Source organism: Podospora pseudocomata (genome assembly GCF_035222375.1).
Source record: "Podospora pseudocomata strain CBS 415.72m chromosome 1 map unlocalized CBS415.72m_1, whole genome shotgun sequence".
Taxonomy (NCBI): Eukaryota; Fungi; Ascomycota; class Sordariomycetes; order Sordariales; family Podosporaceae; genus Podospora; species Podospora pseudocomata.
Window position 1 is genome coordinate 7,448,896 of NW_026946363.1, and position 18,132 is coordinate 7,467,027.

Here is an 18,132-nt window from a genome sequence, read left to right on the forward strand (position 1 = left end):
TCTGCCGTCATCAACCCAGCATTTGCACAGTACGGGGAGCAAAATGGCAATAAACGGGCCCTATGCTAGGCCTGCCGAACTTCCATCGTCGATGCTGCATATGCTGCAAAATTCCCTGAAGTCCAAGTCATGAGAGCAGCCGTTTGCCGATCACAACATGAGAGAAGAAAAGGGGTAGGTGGAGGACGAAGCAAGGTCGGGCTACTCTAGACGGCGCAGAGGGTCTTGAAGTCGTGGTTGAGATTCGAGACACTCTATGATCTGAGACTGTTTGTTGTAGACATTCTTGGCTTTTTGACTTGCGGATGACACGCCCGGATCACAAGAAGGGATAAGATGAGGGGCATTCCCGCCCGCGCCTACCTGCAGACAACCACTACGTACACACACACACACGCACACACACACACAACGACTTTCTCTTCGACCTGCAGCTAAAGGCTTGACACCCGTCCGATTCCATCCCTGACCGCTTTGCGGCTGCATACCCACACATGCTTGACTGACACACAATATTTCGACCTGATTCTTTTTTCGTGCTCGGAGCCGAGTTGAGCACAGTGTGCGGAGGGTAAATGCAGAGTCAAGAGTATGGAAGCGGGCACTTTCCAAGCGAAAGCCGCAGCTCACATGCGTCAACAGCCAGCCTATAGTTGCTGATTCTTACTGCGAGAAACACCGCATGCAAGTAGCACCCTACGCTAGCCTGCCATAACGAGCGCGGAGTAGGACCCTACCACCATGAAAACTTGACAGCAAAGCAGTGGCCAAAACCGTCTGGCCGCAGTGTAGACAGGGGATGGCTTCCCCGCAGTGATGCTGATATATGTAGAGAGACAGCATCAAATGGTTCAGAACTAGCGGTCGGGAGGCTGTCCAACCTGGCCTGATTATGGATCGCTGACGGGTTGCTCGACATGTGCGTCGCCATAAAAAGAAGGAATGGTCAGCGATGCGAGACAACCGAAGGCCGCAGCATCTGCGGAAAATACAGGCGCAGGGGGTGGCAGGTATAAGATATTCAGAGGGATAATAACACGCACGCACGAGCCTGAAAATATGCCCCTATGGAGAGATGAAATGGGCATGGGCAGAAAAAGAAGCCAACGGATAGCTGCCCGTGATCGACATGCAGCCTTCAGACCCGGCACCTCGCTCTTGTGATACCCTCGAGTTGCCAAAATTGTCTCCTGTTGGTTTTGTTATTTTGATCTTTCTCGTCCGTCGGCCGTGGTGTCGTGTCAGCACAAAGCTGTTTTCTTTCTCGCAAAGCGAACGCCGAGGCTTGCGCGCAGAAGGGAAAAGGGAAAGGAACGGCAGCGGCCCTGGTCTTTTTAGTCGCGGATCAAACCCACTGGCTCCACTAATCCCCCTGTTAGCGTGGGTCCCCCCTTGGCCCGCAGTCCGGCCTTCGACCCGCTGCAATCCCACGCAACGGAGCAGACAAGAAGAAGCTGGAAGCCCACCCATTTCAGTCCACTTCTGGCCCAGCTGAACCACGCACCTTGCCCCGACAAGGAAACCTCGCCCGACCCAGCCAGACCACCGACCAGACCACTTCCAAACACAAACAACAGCACCGTGACACATCACGCCTTTTGGCCTCTAGCACGCTCTCACACCACCTGTCACCCCGGCTAGGTATATCAGCAACACAACAACAACAAGAACAACAACTCTTGCGACACCCATTGTTTGAATGACAGCGGCGCTTTGAAGGAATCGTCCGAACCCCGAAAAGACACGACACGACAATTCAATTTTCATCCGAACCTGCCGACTGTCTTGACACGGGACTCCCCTCCTGGCACGCGTGTTCTAGTATACATCACACGCGCGTTTCTGAAGCACGCCCTCGAGGCATAGGGGTCGTTTACCAGAGCGGTAAATATTTTTATTCCCCTTCTTTCAAGTTGTGGTCGCGTAGGTGCATGCGGCCCTAGCGACACCCACAAATTGCCCACCACGGCCACACCACGACGAAGGACTGCTGCTGGCGGGGGTGAGGAGGAAGATCTGGCCATGGATGCGCTCAAGAATCTCGTCAGCAGCGTGCCCGACTGGCTGCACAAGCTCGATGAGCTCAACGGTCAGATTGAACAGCGCCAGAACGAGCTGGCCCAGCTGGCCGAAAAGGATAAAGAAAAGTCGCCGAACGGGAGGTCATCGAGCGCGCCAAAGTCGATCCGGAACAAGGGCTCAACAGAGTCGCTGAGGCCGCGCGATGAGCCCGAGGCGCACCCAAGGGAATCAACACCACAGCCCCAGCTCGAAACCCGGAATGAAAATGGCGATGCGCCAGCGGATGCTGCAGCTGCGGGAGCCGCCGCCGCCAAGGCCGGCACCGAGCAACCGCCGGCCAGCCCGTCCGACTCGCAATCGCCATCTGCCATTCAACGACAAGAAAACAAAGTGCGAGCGGCCGGTCAAGCACGCGCTCGGGCGACACTCAGGAAACGACAACGCACCGACTCGGTCATCAGCGCCGAGGGCGGCCCGCCAAAGTATCGGACCCGCAGCATGATCATTGTCTACTATGACAGCTACGTCCAGATCTTCTTTGAAGAACTCGTCAAGTTTGTGAGCGCCAGCCGGAACATGATGCGCAAAGCCAAAATGGCCGCCAAGGTAGCTCAGATCAAGCGGTTAGCAGAGCTCGACATGCCCGATGATGATGATGAGGACGAGAAAAAGGACGGCGCCAGGAACGACTTGACTCCGGCAGCCGGCGATGGAGCCATCGTGGCTGCCCCTGCATCCCCCAACGCTGACGCCGAGGCAATCCCGGCTCTTCAATACGTCAGCACACGACGATTGATGGGCGGAGGGCCATCAGCGATGATGGCTGCCAGAGCATCCATGGGACGCGGTTACGGTCGAGCTGGCGGCCGCGGCAACATCATCCTTGGACCCAATGGAAAGCCGCTACAGAGCGATGTCTATGATGAGCTCGACAAGGGACTCGAGTTTGTCCAGAGCATGTGCGAGCACGCCGCTCATCAATTCCTGCGGGACGGCGACTGCGGGGAGGAGGTGATCAAGATTCAGCGGCGGCTACGAGAGACCAAGGAGCTGGCCGACAAGGAGATGGACCGTGTCAAGAAGGAGAGTCCTGCCCCTCTTCAGAAAGATGCCGAGGAGACGCGGGGCAGGAGCTATCGCCCGCAAAGCATGCGCAAAGACAACCTGAATGCCTTGAAGGCTGCCGAGACCAACGGACTGGGCAGTGAGATGAAGCTCGAGGTGGACGATGGAGCGGAGGAGGTGGAGGTGGTGTTGCCCCCAAGGCTGATGTACAGGAGCACACGGGCGATGAAATCTCAATAAAGCGGAGAGCTTTGGAGGAAGTGTCATGGCGACATACATATATATCCTGAAATCTAATCGAGGCGACGGAGGGGGAGAGGAAGAAGCATTGCAGGCGAAAGTATTCACCACTGAATTTTGGCGCTGTGAAGAGGGTTTTATCTTGTCTATCATATCTTGTTACGGATCGCAAAGCGGAATGGATGCATGGCAGACACCAAAACAGAACTTGACCTTGTTTATCAGAGAGACTATTTTGCAACTACACTACAGCTTGGTCCTTGCGGACTGGTAGCATTTCTACATCATTGGCATGGAATACTGGAGTCTTTTTTTTCTTTCTTTTTTTTCTTCTTTTTCCTTTTATACCGCGTCATTATCATAACACCGTAACTGAAGGAGGGAGGAAAATGTGACAACATTTTTTTTTTTTGGCTGCAACAGGGAATATGTGGGAGGATTATGGGATATACCATGTATAACATCTTTTGATACCTTACTTGAAGATGATTTTTCAGGGTTTTCGATCTCTGGTCCCATCGCTGCTACCACCATCCGGAACACCGGATCTAATCTGATGGGTTTTGGAGAAAGAAAAAGAGAGAGAGAGAGAGAGAGGGCATGAATCTCAAATACCCACATCCACGTTTCAAACAAAACAACACATACAACGTGGACCCAGCATCCTTCCTCCCCTACCCGCCCAACCTCCTGAATACTACACTGAACTGCTCTTTGACCTGACGACACCGCCTCTTTTTTTTGGTCGCGCAAACGCACGCACGCACGCACGCGCGCAGCATGTACAATAGGTAGTAGTAGTAGCATAAAGATGAGTGATGAAGCCAAGGGGGGGGGGGAGGAAAGGGGTCTCCACACAGATACATCAATGTTACACCGTATCTGGCGAACCACCAACAGGAACGGCCACGCATTTCGCTCAAGTGCCGCAGGAAGGCATTGCATTTTTATTTTCTTGTCATGCATGAACAGAGAGAGGCTTTGTTCTTTTCTTGTCCTTCCATTTCTAGAAGGGTTCGATTGACCACGTGTGCATGTTGTTGGGCCGGCAGGGCGGATGCGGCGGCGGCGGGTGCGGCGTGCGTGCGTGGGTGCGTGCGTGGGGGAGGGAGGGAGGGAAGCCCTATCGGCTTTGGCCGAGGAGGGGGGAATTATGTGAGAATGGGAATCTACCTAGCCATGTTTTCGTTTTGTGTTTGGAGGTACGTGTGTTTCAAGGGACGGGGGGAGAGGGGGGGGGGGAAGCGGTTGGGGTTGAACGTTGGGTGGAAAAGTGAGGGAAAGAAAGGACCGAATACAAAAGTCAGAGAGGTGTTTGGTCTCGGTGAGTAACGGGGGTGAGGTCAGGTCTGTCAACATTGGTGAACCTTCTTGTGGCACACCGGGTGAGTGGAGGCATGCTTTTCTCGTGTCTGTAAAACAAGGGTGGGTTAAGGTATGACTCGGACGCTCACTCAGAAGAGGAAGGAACATGGTGTAATAGCTTCATGGTCAATGCTTTGTCGGTTGACCAAAGTCATCAAAGTTGGTCTGACAGAGACCCTGACCCACGTGTTGGGTAGCCGGAATAAGAACCCTTCCATTTGTCCTTCTGGGCAGAGTAGCAGCAGGTGGTGTTGAGATGGGTGATTTGAGCTCGAGCACGGCTAAGCATGATATAAAAGTTCACTTTCCGACAAGCACGCACTTTATGCTGATATCTTGCCTTCTGTTGTCCACGAACCTTTTCTAACTCCGCCACAGGGGTTTCAATTTTCGCACGCTTTTCAAACATTGACTTTCGGAAGTCTCTGACAACTCTGATAAGCCATCCATGTTGGTAGGAAGAGGGCTCACGTATAAAGTAAAAGCAAATCTGACGGAAAAAACTGCCTGACGCATGTTCGAATACTGTAGAAAGCATTCGTGTTCCCTTTCGAGCGGTTGAGCCCGACTCCTAGTTGTTTGCTGGCACTGCCTATGCCTGTCTTTTGTTGGTAGAAGATGTCAATGGCTCTCTGCAACACCATTATCTTCCAAAAAGAATTACAAGGCAGGCTTTGTGGTATGATCAGGTACCTACCTAGGCTGCCCGTTGGTTGTGTGGTTGACCGTGGACTTCCATTGGTCAACTGTTGTGAAAGACAAATATGAGAAAACAGAAAGACTTAGTACCGTGGAACAACGACACTTGGGATATATGGGAGTTAACTCCTGGAATCTCCGTATGACTTGGCTTGAGATATGGCTGACTGTGATACCAACACGAGACCTCCTTCTCGGCTGATTCAGGTGCCGTTCTACACTGAGTCTGGGATGGATCTTTTAATGAGCCGTCTGCTCTCACACCTCAACTCAAGCTTGGAGAGGAATTCCCAGTAGGGGGTTTTAATTCAGTTATAAATAAAAGCTCCCTGTTGAAAGACCGCTGTTTTGATAGTCAAGCTATCAATACCCGAAAGAGAGAACCAAAATGGCATGGCAGATGCCAGGCACGAAGAACAGAACAACTTCCAGTAGCATCTCAAGCCCTTTGCCCTACTGCTGCCCCGAAATATCAAAAATGCCCTTAAAGCTGTGGGTAACCATACCAAGTAACCATCGCTGAGGCTAAAGTCCAGCCGCCGGTCCATTTCCAACCTCGGTGCCAACTCCGAACTCCTCTGTTACCCTCCTCCTTGCTATCCCCAGCCGGCGGAGTCAACTCCTACTTGCTTCCAGCAATCGCACCCATCGCCGCAACCAACGCGTCCATCCCGCTGCTGTGTGTTTTCGCCGTCGGGCCAATCCCCGCTTCCGGCTTGCCCACCCAAGATAGCCCTAATCGATTTGTCCTTGGGTCCCGGCCCTTGGCCCAGATCGAATCCGCGTTCTTCTTGATTGTCATCGCGAATTTCTCATTGGGAACAGCCTTGTATAGGTAGTGCAGGTTCCGAATAAAGATACCCTTGAACTGCGGCCCATCCTCACCACAGTCCGCTCGCATGTCGCAGTGGTCGGCTTCATGAAGGATGCCGTCTTCATCTTGTAGACTGGCGATGGCCGCTTCGGCAATGTCGACCGCTGGCGAGAGATACGAGTCGTTGCCCGCGGCTTTGCTGAGCTCGACCAGACCACCCAGGATGACCCCCTGATTGTAGGACCAGGTAGTCTCGTTGTTGTTGAGGCAGGTGGTGCTGTTGAGGCCGTCGTTGATCAGGTTATCCTTGTTGATCAACCCACTCTTCTTAAACCATACCCACTGTTCTCTTGCGATCTGAAGGTAATGGTCTTTGGAACCCTGCACCCGGTTGGCGAGACTGGCAGCCACGGTAAGGTAGAGCTCGTTGGCGATGGCGGCCTTGTACCTCATCGTCTTGTTCCACAAGATACCGCCGCCACAGACGTTGTCGGCGCCGGTTCTCATATCATCAAAAATGCTTTCCGCCATACTGAGGTATTCGATCTTCTTCGTTAGGTCGTACGATCTGATCCAAGCCAATGCCCACCACCCCTCGTCATCGTAAAATGTGTTGATAAACTTAGGGTAACCGCTCTCCGTCGTCCGCTTGTGCTTTCTTGATGAGGCCATCCGCTCGCCTGCTCTGTGTCGTTTTCCGATTTGCACGTTCTCCTTCTGAGCATTCACAAACGTAGTGGCAGCAATATCGGTAACATTGACATGCTGATTTGGACCCTCAAGCAGAGCCCAGTCTGTCAAAACTGTAAGAATGTTTGCGTTCTGCCACCAACCCCCTGTGCTCCACCCCCCCGTTTGCGGTTTAAACCAGTCTTGAAGAACCTTGGCTGCGAGTTCAGCATTTTCGGCGTAGGGCGCGTCAGTTGCAGCGTGGCCGAGCCGGTGAATAGACATATAAAAGAGAGCTCGAGCAGCCAATCCGCCCCATGTGGTGGAAACCATGTCGATAGCTGTTAAACAAGTAAATCCAGTAATGGTGATCTAGTTTCTGAGTCGTTTGTCAAGGGGAGGGTATGCAAGAAAATATATACTCGCCACGGTAGCCAAAGTTGTGAAATGATGTACCAGAAGCTCGAAGTTTGATCGAAGACGGAAGACCCTGTGATCGCGAGGGTTGCATCTCCCCGTTTGGGAATCCTGGGCCATGCTACCTGCCAACATGTTGTCCAACTTCAGCACGCATCTTCGGGCGTTCTTGATCATCCGAAACAGGAAGATGCAGTGGAAAGCATAGGTATGTGGTCTGTTCCAACAGGCTAGCGCGTCCCTGTGCGGCATCCGGCGGCAAGGCCATACCATGTAGAAGCGGCAGTGACAGATGAACAATGACTGGGCCGTTTCCAGGCACGGTTGCGCATGAGGAATGCACGTGAGTGCGAAGATATGCGAAGCGGATGTGTCAAGCGCTCGCTTCTCAAGAGCGCCGGCGGCCGTCACCCATGCGGCCGCAGTATGCAAAGTAGTGATAGGAAGACGACCGAGTGGGTTCAGGTGTACGAGCTGTTGTGGTTCTAGAGAACATTAGCAAACATATGATGAAGCATCACCAACAAGCGGGCACAACTGATCCAAGATGATCTAGCAGACAGATACCCGTGCCGGCTTGTCGTCAGAAGATGCATGTCAGCGGCGCTGTTGTTGAACACACATCACTCATTCGGCAGCTGGTCTCCTTGCCGCATCCTATCAGCAGCACGAGGCTTGGTTGTGCAATGGCGGTACAAAACAGCCACTCCACGTGAGCCTCAAACCCAAGATGTCTTGGTACTCTTCTTCGGACGTGACAAAACATGTGTAGATCCGGGGAGCGGTATCCTTGATGAATCAAATATCGAGATAGCCTTGCGGTTCTTAAAACTTATTGGCAGATTCTATTCGGCCTTGCCACCAGAGACGCCGGGCTGTACGACCAAACAGAGAGTACGGCATACCGCGCGGGCAGGGAAAGGCATTGGCGGAGCTCCGAACATGATGAGAACCGGAGTTGTGTCTTCGTCGATGAAGAGATTGTCGTCTTTGTCGTCATCATTACTTACCTGATCTGTCAGCGTTCAGGGCAACTGGTTGGTAGGTACAACTAGGGGTTGGAAGTTCGAGATTCTTGAAGGTAGGTGGACAAACATGTCGTGCCGCCGCAGCAGGAGTGATGAAGTCATCTTGCCAGTTCTGAAAGGATTGTGTTCAAAGGAATGAAGTCGCCGGATGTCAGGTCTTCCCTGTTCTCCATGACGGCAGCGCGGGTCTTGCCGGTTTAATGTGGGGTATTTTGCGGGGAACCCCTGGTAGGGCTGAGCGACTGCCGAACAATGGATTCTTAGCTTGTCGAATGTCCCAAGTTTTATCAATCCGTAGAAGAAGTCAGTGACATCAAAAAGCTAGCACTGAATAAAAAGTGTAAAGATAAATATCTGTTTCCTTGTCTGATATCATTCTCCAAAAGCTCGATAGCTCTTGCGGAAAGCCGAGCTACCCCACGCCTGCTTACCCCGCAGTATCCCCAATTCCCCAAAGGCACAGTGAGTAGAAGGCTTCCCACAGAAATGAAATCAACCTCTTTCCTTTAGCCTACAGAGATTATCTGGATATTCTTGAACACTTATGGCTGACCTCCCCGATTGTATCTCCAAGACCTGATTATGCCAATGGAACGCAGGCAGCACGAATCAGAACGAGGCATCGGTCCTGCGATAGAGAATCTGATTTCTGGACACACTAGCCCACTCAGCACATTGATGCCAAACAGGCGTTTGTCATGGGCGTGAGCACCTCTGTGGACTTTGGGTCCCTCATTCATTTTCGGGCAGCCTCCGTTGGTTCATCCGATATTTCTCGCAATATGCGGTGAGCGTATCACATCACCAAGTGCATGGTGATATGTTGACAGATAAGCAGGGCCGACGACATCTCTTCACAGCCGCATGACCAGCAGTGACCCCGCGAGCCGCAGCGGACCATGTGCGATATCCCGCCGCTTTATGTATATGTATATTCTCAGCCATACATGAGCTATCTGCATCCCAGACAGGGCAATGGCGCCTTGACAGAGCAGCTCGCTAATGCAACATGTGCCTTGGTGGGTCAGGGATGTCAAAGCTGCCCTGGTCTTCACATTATTGAAGTTCGACGAGGATATTGCCAGAACCAGTAACCCATCAAGTCTTGGGGCGGATATGCCCGAGATACCCCCACGAACTCGAACTTGGACAGCATAATAATAACCGTCTGAATTTGCTCGAGTTTAAGGTCACCGGCGTCGGCCACCCACCCCTGTTGGTCTTGGGGTGACCTGGCCACGCAGGCTTCCTGATAACAAGCATGAAGGACCGAGATTTCAGGCGCAGGTCTTCCTGGGCACCCGGGCACTGCGTTGTCGAGGGTCACTAGGCAGTCATCACACCGTCAGAGTGCCGTCGACATTCATCAAACGCACGAAAGGTCTAATCACATGGGACGGTGAAGCGAAGGGACACTTGGCTCTGCGGAACTTCCTCCGGTGTCTCTTGCCAATCGATGGGCACCATCCGGAGGACCAATCGGCTCGGGCACGGCGCGGCAGGTCCGGGAGGATCGGGGTTAGCTCCTGCACTTGATCTGCATTTTTGATGGTGGTGCCGGCGCCGCTGTGTTGTTATACATGGACGCTAACAGCTTGGCTTGTCACATGCCGCCCTGCTAGTGTAGTTTCAGATGGTCTCCAGCTCAGACTAAAAGCCGCCGAAGGCTAGCGTTGCGGGAGATCGATGTCTGAATGATCGCTTGGATGGATTCAACGGCCCGCACACAGTTATCGAGAACAACTGCCGAAGTTGAAGACCCCATGATTGAATACAGAACCGAGGGGCTTGTGGTTTGACAGGGCCGGTCAAAATACCTTCCGGCTTAATAGTGTACCATGAGCTCATATGCCACGATATCACGTCCTTGTGAACAAACTTCTTATGCTCTTTCACCTGACTGAAGCGGTGAGAAGACCTCTTGGACGCAAGCCACTTCTTGTCATTGGACACACATCGATCTTTCTTTTTCGCCGACCTTCCCTCGGTTACCTGTGGGGTGATTGGAGCGCAGAACTTGACAGCCTTCCGAGCTCTCTGGACCCAGGAACAAGCAAAGTTACGCATGCATCTTAACCATGTATCCTGGTGCCAAAGCCCCGTTCATCCCAAGTTGCTTGATTCGGATGGCGGGAAAGGTTGGGGGGCGCGCACTCCTCCCAGCACCAGAAAAGAACGAACAACCGATATTCGGATCGTTCGTACACCTCCCTCCTTCCTGACCCGGCCCTCGTTTAGTAGCTCTTTTCACAACCGACCAAGGAAAAAAAAAAATCCATCACACTTTTCAGGCCTCCTGTGGAACAAAGGCCGAGCGGACCATAATCTTGAGAATCCTTGAGCCTTGTTTGATGCCCGTAAATCACCTCTCACGCACCTACCATCAACGTTCCCACATCCCGTACCTCCGCGAGGTGACACGACACCTTTAGGAAGCTGGTTCGCTCGGATAAACGGTCGTGTACTTGAATCACTCAGAAGAAGCTGGGCGCGAGCGCTCCCTCACCCGTTCGAACACAAGCACCGTCGAGCGTCGCACAGTTACACAAAACACTAAAGAGCTTAATAACAAGCCGACAGCAAGCGCTCTCTTCCCGCCGGGACTTTTGAAAGCTCGGCACATATTTGTATAAAGTTTTGTGTTCCTTGTGTCGTGAGAGTCTGGCTATTTGTGCCGAGAAAGCCACAAACCCCAAGGAGGCTCCCCCAGCCGGAGGGCAGGCGGGGGGGAAAGTATGGAAAGAGTTCCCGCCGTCTTTTATTTGGCATTCTCCCCTTTCCACCCGCATCTCACATCCGTCTGGGAACCGGACCGGCACTGCCAAAGAAGAAAACAGACTCAGCATGATGGATAACAGATGGTCCCTGCCAACCCCGATTTTCGGAGTCTTTCCTAGCACATGCTTTGTTGCACACAGCACCCGACCTTTTTGAACACCTGCCTGTGTTGTCTTCATCATCCATGTGACTTGATGGGAGCCTTTAGAGACCACGCATCTACCATCACCAGACAGGGCATGGTCCACAAACCTACAAATCACAGTCACACACCTTATGCCGTAAACGGGAAGAAGGGGAGGGGGAAAAGGGGAAATAGGGCAACTCTACCCGTCCGTAACCACAAAAAGATTTGAGGGGAAAAAATCCCGCCCTTTTTTTTTTTTTTTGTTTTGTTTTTTTTTTTTTGTTTTTCTTTTGTAAAACAATACATGCACCAGCGGGCCGAGGATACTTCGCTTGTATTAGTTATCATTGCCGGTTTTGCTGGTGGTGGCACATGACCTACAAGACACAACTTTGTTTTTATTTTTTGCACAAGGTAAGGTGTTTTTGTTCTCCGTATCTCGGGTAGTGTGTATGTATTTTGCGTGACCTGTCACTTGGGTTTTACTTTCTTGCGTTGTTCAAGATTGTCTCGGAAATTCTCCGTCCAGCTCGAGACTTCTTTTGTTGTCTGAGATCGAGCCGAGCTGAGTTTGTGTGACCTGTCAATCAGTGTCCCATACGCCAAAACCCCTCATCCAGAGGCGGTCAAGAAGGAAGAGACAGAGTGGAGGTCTTGATCACGATGGCAAGTTTACGAACAGGTGAGGGGACAATGATATCATCTCAAAGACAGGTTTCGGCCCTCAGATGGAGATGAACCGTTTGTATATATGCGTAACTTTTTGGATTTCCTTTCTCATGGAAAGATGCCGACCCAAAGACACAAAGAAAGAAAACGGCGCGCTGTCGAACGTGGAATTTCTGAAATACGTGACAAACAAAAGACCATGAATCCATGGGTTTGAGTAAAAAAGAAAACCTTTTCGCCCGTTATATCCTCATGTATTCCCCCGAAAGAAGCATTTCCCCCTTCTCATACTGTGTAGTATAATTCCCATCTCCCTAATTCTTTCTTTTCCGTACCAGTATTTCCCCACCCAAACCCGTCTAATAGTTCCCAGTCTAAATTTTGTGAAAAACGCCTTTCAAAAAAGGGAAAAAGGAAGAAGAAAAAGAAAACTATCCATGAAAGCTTTCCCCTCCCCCCGTTTGATATCCCGTCCGTTTGTACCTGTCCCGTCTCTTTCTTGTTTTGGGGCGGTGTCCCCCCTCCCCGCCCTTCTCTCCCTTGCCTGACCGGAAGAAACTCCTTAAAAAGTGAATAGCACAGAGAAAAAAGCCGAGTGAAATACCTAAGCGAGCGAACGTGGTCCTGCCGTTCCCTGCAGGGTATTACATCATAAGAATAGGAGAGAAAAAATGTAGCTTGTCAGAAGAGAAGAGAAGAAAAGAAAAAGAAAAGAAAAGGCTGAAGCAAGATGCCAAATTGGTTGATATGGCCGAAGTCGAGAGGCAGAATGGTCTTGGTGAGTAGTAGTTTGTGTGGTACGGCATGTGGTGTGAGGAAGGTCGTGGTTCGGTGTTCGAAGGAGGTAGGAAGGGTTGTTGGTGACAGGGCTACCAGGGTTATCGCTGCGGGCCAAATAACCCTGGTGAATCCGCGACAACGGATGGGATCCACACTCAGCCCGCTCTTGCGACAAGACCCCCCAGAAAAAGTCAACCCGGGACCCTGCAGGACATCGCGGGTTCCCACTGTTGCACGATCGAACGGTCGTCGGTTGTAACGGTCATGTCCAGGCCGCGACAAGGTACCAGATGTCTCGAGACGGAAAAATGACGGCGGTTTCGCAAATGTACGATCTTGTCGAGGGCTTTCGGAGGACAACTCCCATTCTGGAGGGAGACACATCCTTCGTGATGCATGTCGGTCCCTGCCAACTACCGAATTCTTCCGCTTGTCTGTGGCTGGTTTTCGTCTGCTTCCCGGGCTGATTCTAGGGGAAGTCTCTGTCACTGTTCACTCCTCAGTTAGCTCCAAACGGCTTCTTGAGATTCCGTTGTCGGCAAACGACAAGGGCAATTGGGCCCAACCGAACAAAGCACTGGGTTTTGCCGCAAGCAAAAGGATTGGGCCGACTGCGACTCGCTGGAAAGCGCAGTGTCGTCACCCACCCCCTCCACCTCGGCTTTCATGCTCTCTGGGAAGCACAGAAAGAAAACCCTCGGCCACTTCTGGCCGGCTTGGTGTTCACCGCCCTGCCTGCCGGTTCTCTCTCAGGCGAGAGGCGGGAAGGCACGTCACTGGACGGTAATAATGGTGCGTCTGAGCGCAGGCTCAAGGGTAGCACTCTGGTTCTGTTGCTGCAACTCACCTGTACTTGGACGACGTGAAGCCAACCACGACGACCCATCTCCAAACCCCTCCCCTCCCCTCCTCTCTCCCTCACACACACACACACAAACACACAGAGGCGCGCGCGCGCACTAATACGCCATACAGATACGCAACCAAGATCCAGGGTGCCGCTCAACCTGGTGCCAGGCACAAGGGGCCCTTCCTAGGCCCCATCCATGCAGGCACGACACGTGTGGATCTTGCAGTACCGGCATTCATAGATCCACCAGTGGGGTCCCGAGTGGCACAAATGGCACGTCCATTCGATCAGAGTGTTATCCGCCTTGATCATCTGGAATACGTGGACGCAGTGTGTAGAGAGCGCCATCTTGCCGGTGTCTGTTTTTCTGTTCTCAACTTTGATGTAGACGTCGCTTGCGGGCCGAGGTCGAAAAAAAGGGGGGGTGGCCGAGATTGCGAGAGCTCCTGCGCGTGGTGCTGGATTAGGAAAAAAGCTAAGATCTGGCGCGTGTTAGTGTCAAACCTCGGGCGACGCCGCTGAGAGGATCCCCAGCGGATTGCGTCAAGGCAACCACAACTCACCAATAGCGAGCAAAGAGCAGGGGATACTGCTGGTTGTGTTGTTGGACAATTTCCCTGTGGGCGATGGCTCTTGGTGGATGCTGTCACTGGTGTCGTGAATGAGTCTTGAAGTCGAGGAGCGATGGCTTGAAGGCTCAGACTTATTATATAGAAGTGAGATCAAAGTAATGTAATTCGAGACACAAGGCGTAATGGTGACAAAGGTACAGGTCAAGTGGTGGTCGAGTGCTGTTTGCTTGTCAAACGGACGCAATGTGTGGCAGGATTCTGAGCTGTAGAGCATGTACTGTGTGGTCGAGGTGCGGATGTAAACGGGGGAACCGGCCTTTTGTGTTGTTGCGCAGAGGACCAAAGTGGAGGCCCAGTGTTGATTGACGACTCTCTCTAGTCGGATACGATTTCCTGGACGGTTTGGTTCCCTAACGGCGAGCCAAAGGGCAGCTCGGGACGGGTCCAGTCATTCGCAAAGCTCCAACGGCATGAAAAGAGCCTTTCCGGTTGCCGAGCAAGGGGGAAATCAGCATGGATGGGAGAGGGGAGGGGGGAAGGGGGAAGGGGGGGGGGGAGAGATTCAGGATGAGAGCGAGTGGGCTACGGAAATGTCGTCCCTGTTCGTAAGGAGACTAAGAGACATACGTTCGACAGATTTTCTCGGTCGACTCTACTACACCCCCTACCCTGACGTGGTCTGTGATCTCTCTACCTACCTACCTAGTTTTGGGGGAAACCCTAGACTGGTTCGCGGGGGGGCTGCTTTGACGTGTAAGTGGACCGCGGCAGCAGGACCTTGCCAACCGAGCCGGACATGATGGATAGTAGATGGGCAGAAAAAACTGCTGATGGGCAGGCAATGACAGGGAACAGGGTGATACGATGCAAGTATGGCATCTGAGTGTCCGTGGATGGGTGTACAGTACCCAGTGTGATTGGCACTCGCAACGACGAGGGGTGTGTAGAGTGGGTGGTAGAGCGATCGCACCTAAGGGCGGGTATCAACTCACACACGCCGCTCCTCTGGGTTGAAGGACCCATGTTACCCAAGAGCGTGACAGGCGGTGCGGAGCCAACCAAGGGTACCAAGCGAATCTCTCTCACACTCAACACTCTCCACCGTTCAACGGCTTCCTGGCGTCTTGCGGACGCAGAAGCGCCACGGCCAAAAGAAGATGGCAATCGATAACCAGGATGTCCCCTGTCACTGGGTGGGTTTCCTGTTATGGCTCCCTAGCACGCACGACCGTAGGAGACGCACCTCTTTCTGGCGAGCTCTGACCTAGAGGGGTATATCAGACTCATCTATCGAAGGGTTTAGCCGTAAACCTTGGTTCTTCCTGTTTCCTGCCTGCGGTTTCCCAATAAAATAAAAAAAACAACTCGAGATCCAGAGAGATGATGTTTTTGGGAGAGACCTGTCAACGGGCAGCCATCGTGCCTCACTAGGCTGCTTGGTGCTTCGTTGCATGCGAGGCATCGAGAAGTAGACCTGAAGCCTTTGAGGGACTCGATCTTACCTATGTCATGCTATCGCGTGGGACAAATGAAAGAGAGCGCCAAACGCTGTCCTGCGGGTACCTTGCATGTGTGTCGGGGAAGACAGGCTCCAAACCGAAGGAGTACGAGTCTGAGGCGGAGACGATTATACGATACCGGAGCTTGATGACGACGGGTAATAGTATGTGGTTTCTGCCCTCCTTCATCAGCATGCGCAGTGCTACATGTGGCCCGGGCATGAACGAGAAGGATGCCGGTTGATGCTCAAGAACAACGAGACAAGGCACCGAAATGATGTCGATCTCGAGCTTTTCACCGCGTATCGAAGTTTGACAGGGCCTGATGAGGCTCGTTGGGAACCTGGAGCGAACCCCACGTTGTGACGTCTCTCCTCTTACCTACGACTTTCAACATCACAGCAGCCGTCAAAGTATTGGTTTCACAACACATGAATGCTCACCGCTTGCCGCCATCCTGCCATCGCATCACCCCGCGGATGTTGTGTCAGCGGCCCCCGCAAAGTCTCCCGGTTGGTTATCTTGGCCCTTTCGCCCTTTAGAGGACGGGGGGTTGCTCGCGCCGCAGCCTCAACATCCGATACATCAGCGACATTCAATCGAACGGGGAAGTCGGAATCCGATCCTGAAATTTGATATCCTACCGGACGTATGCGGCCTCACGAAATCGGGATGCAAGCTGCCTTGGCTACCCACAGTTCGACGGACTGATGCCGTCCGCTAGATCAGACGAACTGTCCAAGCCTCTACGCTAGGGGCGATCTCGGTATGCAGCGCTGATTTTCGTGAATGCTTCACCAGTCCCGACTTGGTGGAGTGTCAGACCATCTTTTCATGCTGAACGTTGATGGAAGCCTGTCAGCGAGCTTCCACAGCCCTGTGACTTGGTGATGCGCAGCCTGAAGCCGGCCCACCGGACGGTCAGGGTCAGGGTCAGGATCAGGGCCCCCCCGGGGAGGAATTTTCTGGTGGCCTTCTAGCGCTGTGAGCGACGGAGTAGTGCCGAGCTAGCTAGCCTCCAACCTGGAAGCCTCAGCGGGGTTTGTGGTTGCTTCACATGGCACCGTGCAGCAAAATCCTAGAGCACTCACTAGATTCGCCGTGGAACTACCCTCATCTCCGAGACAACAGACAACAGACAACAACACACATGGCAGGGCGTGATGGCTTCATCGAAGCGCGCCGGTGACATGGTGTCTGTCGAGAACCTGGTCTCCCGTTGGCCTTGCGTTTCCCTCATGCAAGAAAGATCATCCCGCGCGCTGCAGCCCAAAAGGCGGCCCTCGTCTGACCAATTGGCACCAGTCTTGCCGCTCTGCTGACTTCAGACACATGCGACCAGTTCCAGGGACCCTCATGCAGCAGCTTGGTCTATGCGCCCGTCGGTCAACTTCACGATATCAAACTCCACGGCCAGGATGCGCTAAGCAGGAACTCTGCTGTGTCTCTGATGGTAAACTGACAACGGAGTACCGGACAAGGACGGTGAGACAGTATCGGCCGCTGGTGCTCAATTTCTTCGCTCTTTCGTTCGTCTGCGGTTCCCCTTCCAGGCCGCCAATAATACAAAGCAGTATGAGGAAGCATATCTGAGCCGCAGAAATCTGTCGACGGTCGGTTTGCTCAACACACAAACTGGTTTCATGCGAGTGGGCACTCTGGCGATCTGCATCCAGCGGGTATCACTCGATCTCAAGCTACAATCAGCCTCCGCAGACCGGCAACATCAGACGCCTCAGAAGCTCTCGGTGAACCATAAACCTTTGAAGAAACCAAAAGCCGATCGACCCCGAACCTCAGCTAGCTACCGTGTGGTATCATGTGGTATCATGTAATACATTCGCAGCATGGTTCGGAGAAGCAGACCGGTCAAATAACAGCAGAATAGATGGACAAAACACATGTTTGCGGGGCGTCATGGCATCGCAACCGCATCGTGTTGCCGGCAACCGGATGCGCACTGACGTTTGTCCAAACCCACCACTTCATCAGGGGACACTTTGGAGACGCTCGAATCGTTTCTGAATATCGTCATTCCCATCAAGCCATTATCAGGTAATCTCCAGCTGGGGGAGGGACTGCTGAAAGCGATACCAGTTAATCTACGCGACCCTACCATCTACCTCGGTATGGGATAGACTCGATGGTTCAAGGTTGCGTTCGCTTCCGAGTAGCCAAGAGGTTGCAGAATCTCAACGTCTTTCTGCAGCTCTAACCAGACCGGGCCCAGATGGTAGTCCAGCGTTTGCCGAGAGGTCTTTCCCGCCATACTCCGTACAGTTCTCTCTTCTTCCCACTCCCCAGAGACTGGATGAATGACGGAAGTGGGATTGCGTGCATAAGTTGTGACAAAACCCGAGCAGATCATGTTCAAGACACCCTCGCCGTTCCTGCCCCTCCTCTCCACACCCTCGTCAGCTGGCTTCCTACACAAGATTTTTGAACATCCACTTGTCCGATCAGATCCGGTTAATCATGGACCATGTCACGCTTCACTTGGAAAATATGTTGCACGGGAATGACAAATCGCATGGATGG

General features: G+C 52.7%; 4 protein-coding genes across 4 annotated transcripts; 1 reads left to right on the forward strand and 3 right to left on the reverse strand.

Annotated features, from left to right (window-relative positions):
- Positions 1-2,022: 2,022 nt before the first annotated feature.
- QC762_123690 (uncharacterized protein) lies at positions 2,023-3,327 on the forward strand (the record flags this gene model as incomplete). Its single annotated transcript, XM_062886786.1, has 1 exon — positions 2,023-3,327. One exon carries the CDS (start codon positions 2,023-2,025, stop codon positions 3,325-3,327), a length of 1,305 nt encoding a protein of 434 aa, XP_062749940.1.
- Positions 3,328-3,669: 342 nt separating this feature from the next.
- On the reverse strand, positions 3,670-4,134 carry QC762_123695 (uncharacterized protein; the record flags this gene model as incomplete). The annotated part of the gene is made up of 1 exon (XM_062886787.1): positions 3,670-4,134. One exon carries the CDS (start codon positions 4,132-4,134, stop codon positions 3,670-3,672), a length of 465 nt encoding a protein of 154 aa, XP_062749941.1.
- Positions 4,135-6,013: 1,879 nt separating this feature from the next.
- QC762_123700 (uncharacterized protein) lies at positions 6,014-7,207 on the reverse strand (the record flags this gene model as incomplete). The annotated part of the gene is made up of 1 exon (XM_062886788.1): positions 6,014-7,207. The coding sequence occupies one exon, from the start codon at positions 7,205-7,207 to the stop codon at positions 6,014-6,016; it is 1,194 nt and encodes a 397-aa protein (XP_062749942.1).
- Positions 7,208-13,086: 5,879 nt separating this feature from the next.
- Positions 13,087-14,751, reverse strand: QC762_123710 (uncharacterized protein; the record flags this gene model as incomplete). Its single annotated transcript, XM_062886789.1, has 3 exons — positions 14,087-14,751; positions 13,730-13,882; positions 13,087-13,142 (listed from the first exon to the last, which is right to left on the reverse strand). The coding sequence occupies exons 1-3, from the start codon at positions 14,367-14,369 to the stop codon at positions 13,087-13,089; spliced, it is 492 nt and encodes a 163-aa protein (XP_062749943.1). The 5' UTR covers positions 14,370-14,751.
- Between the last annotated feature and the right edge of the window lie 3,381 nt (positions 14,752-18,132).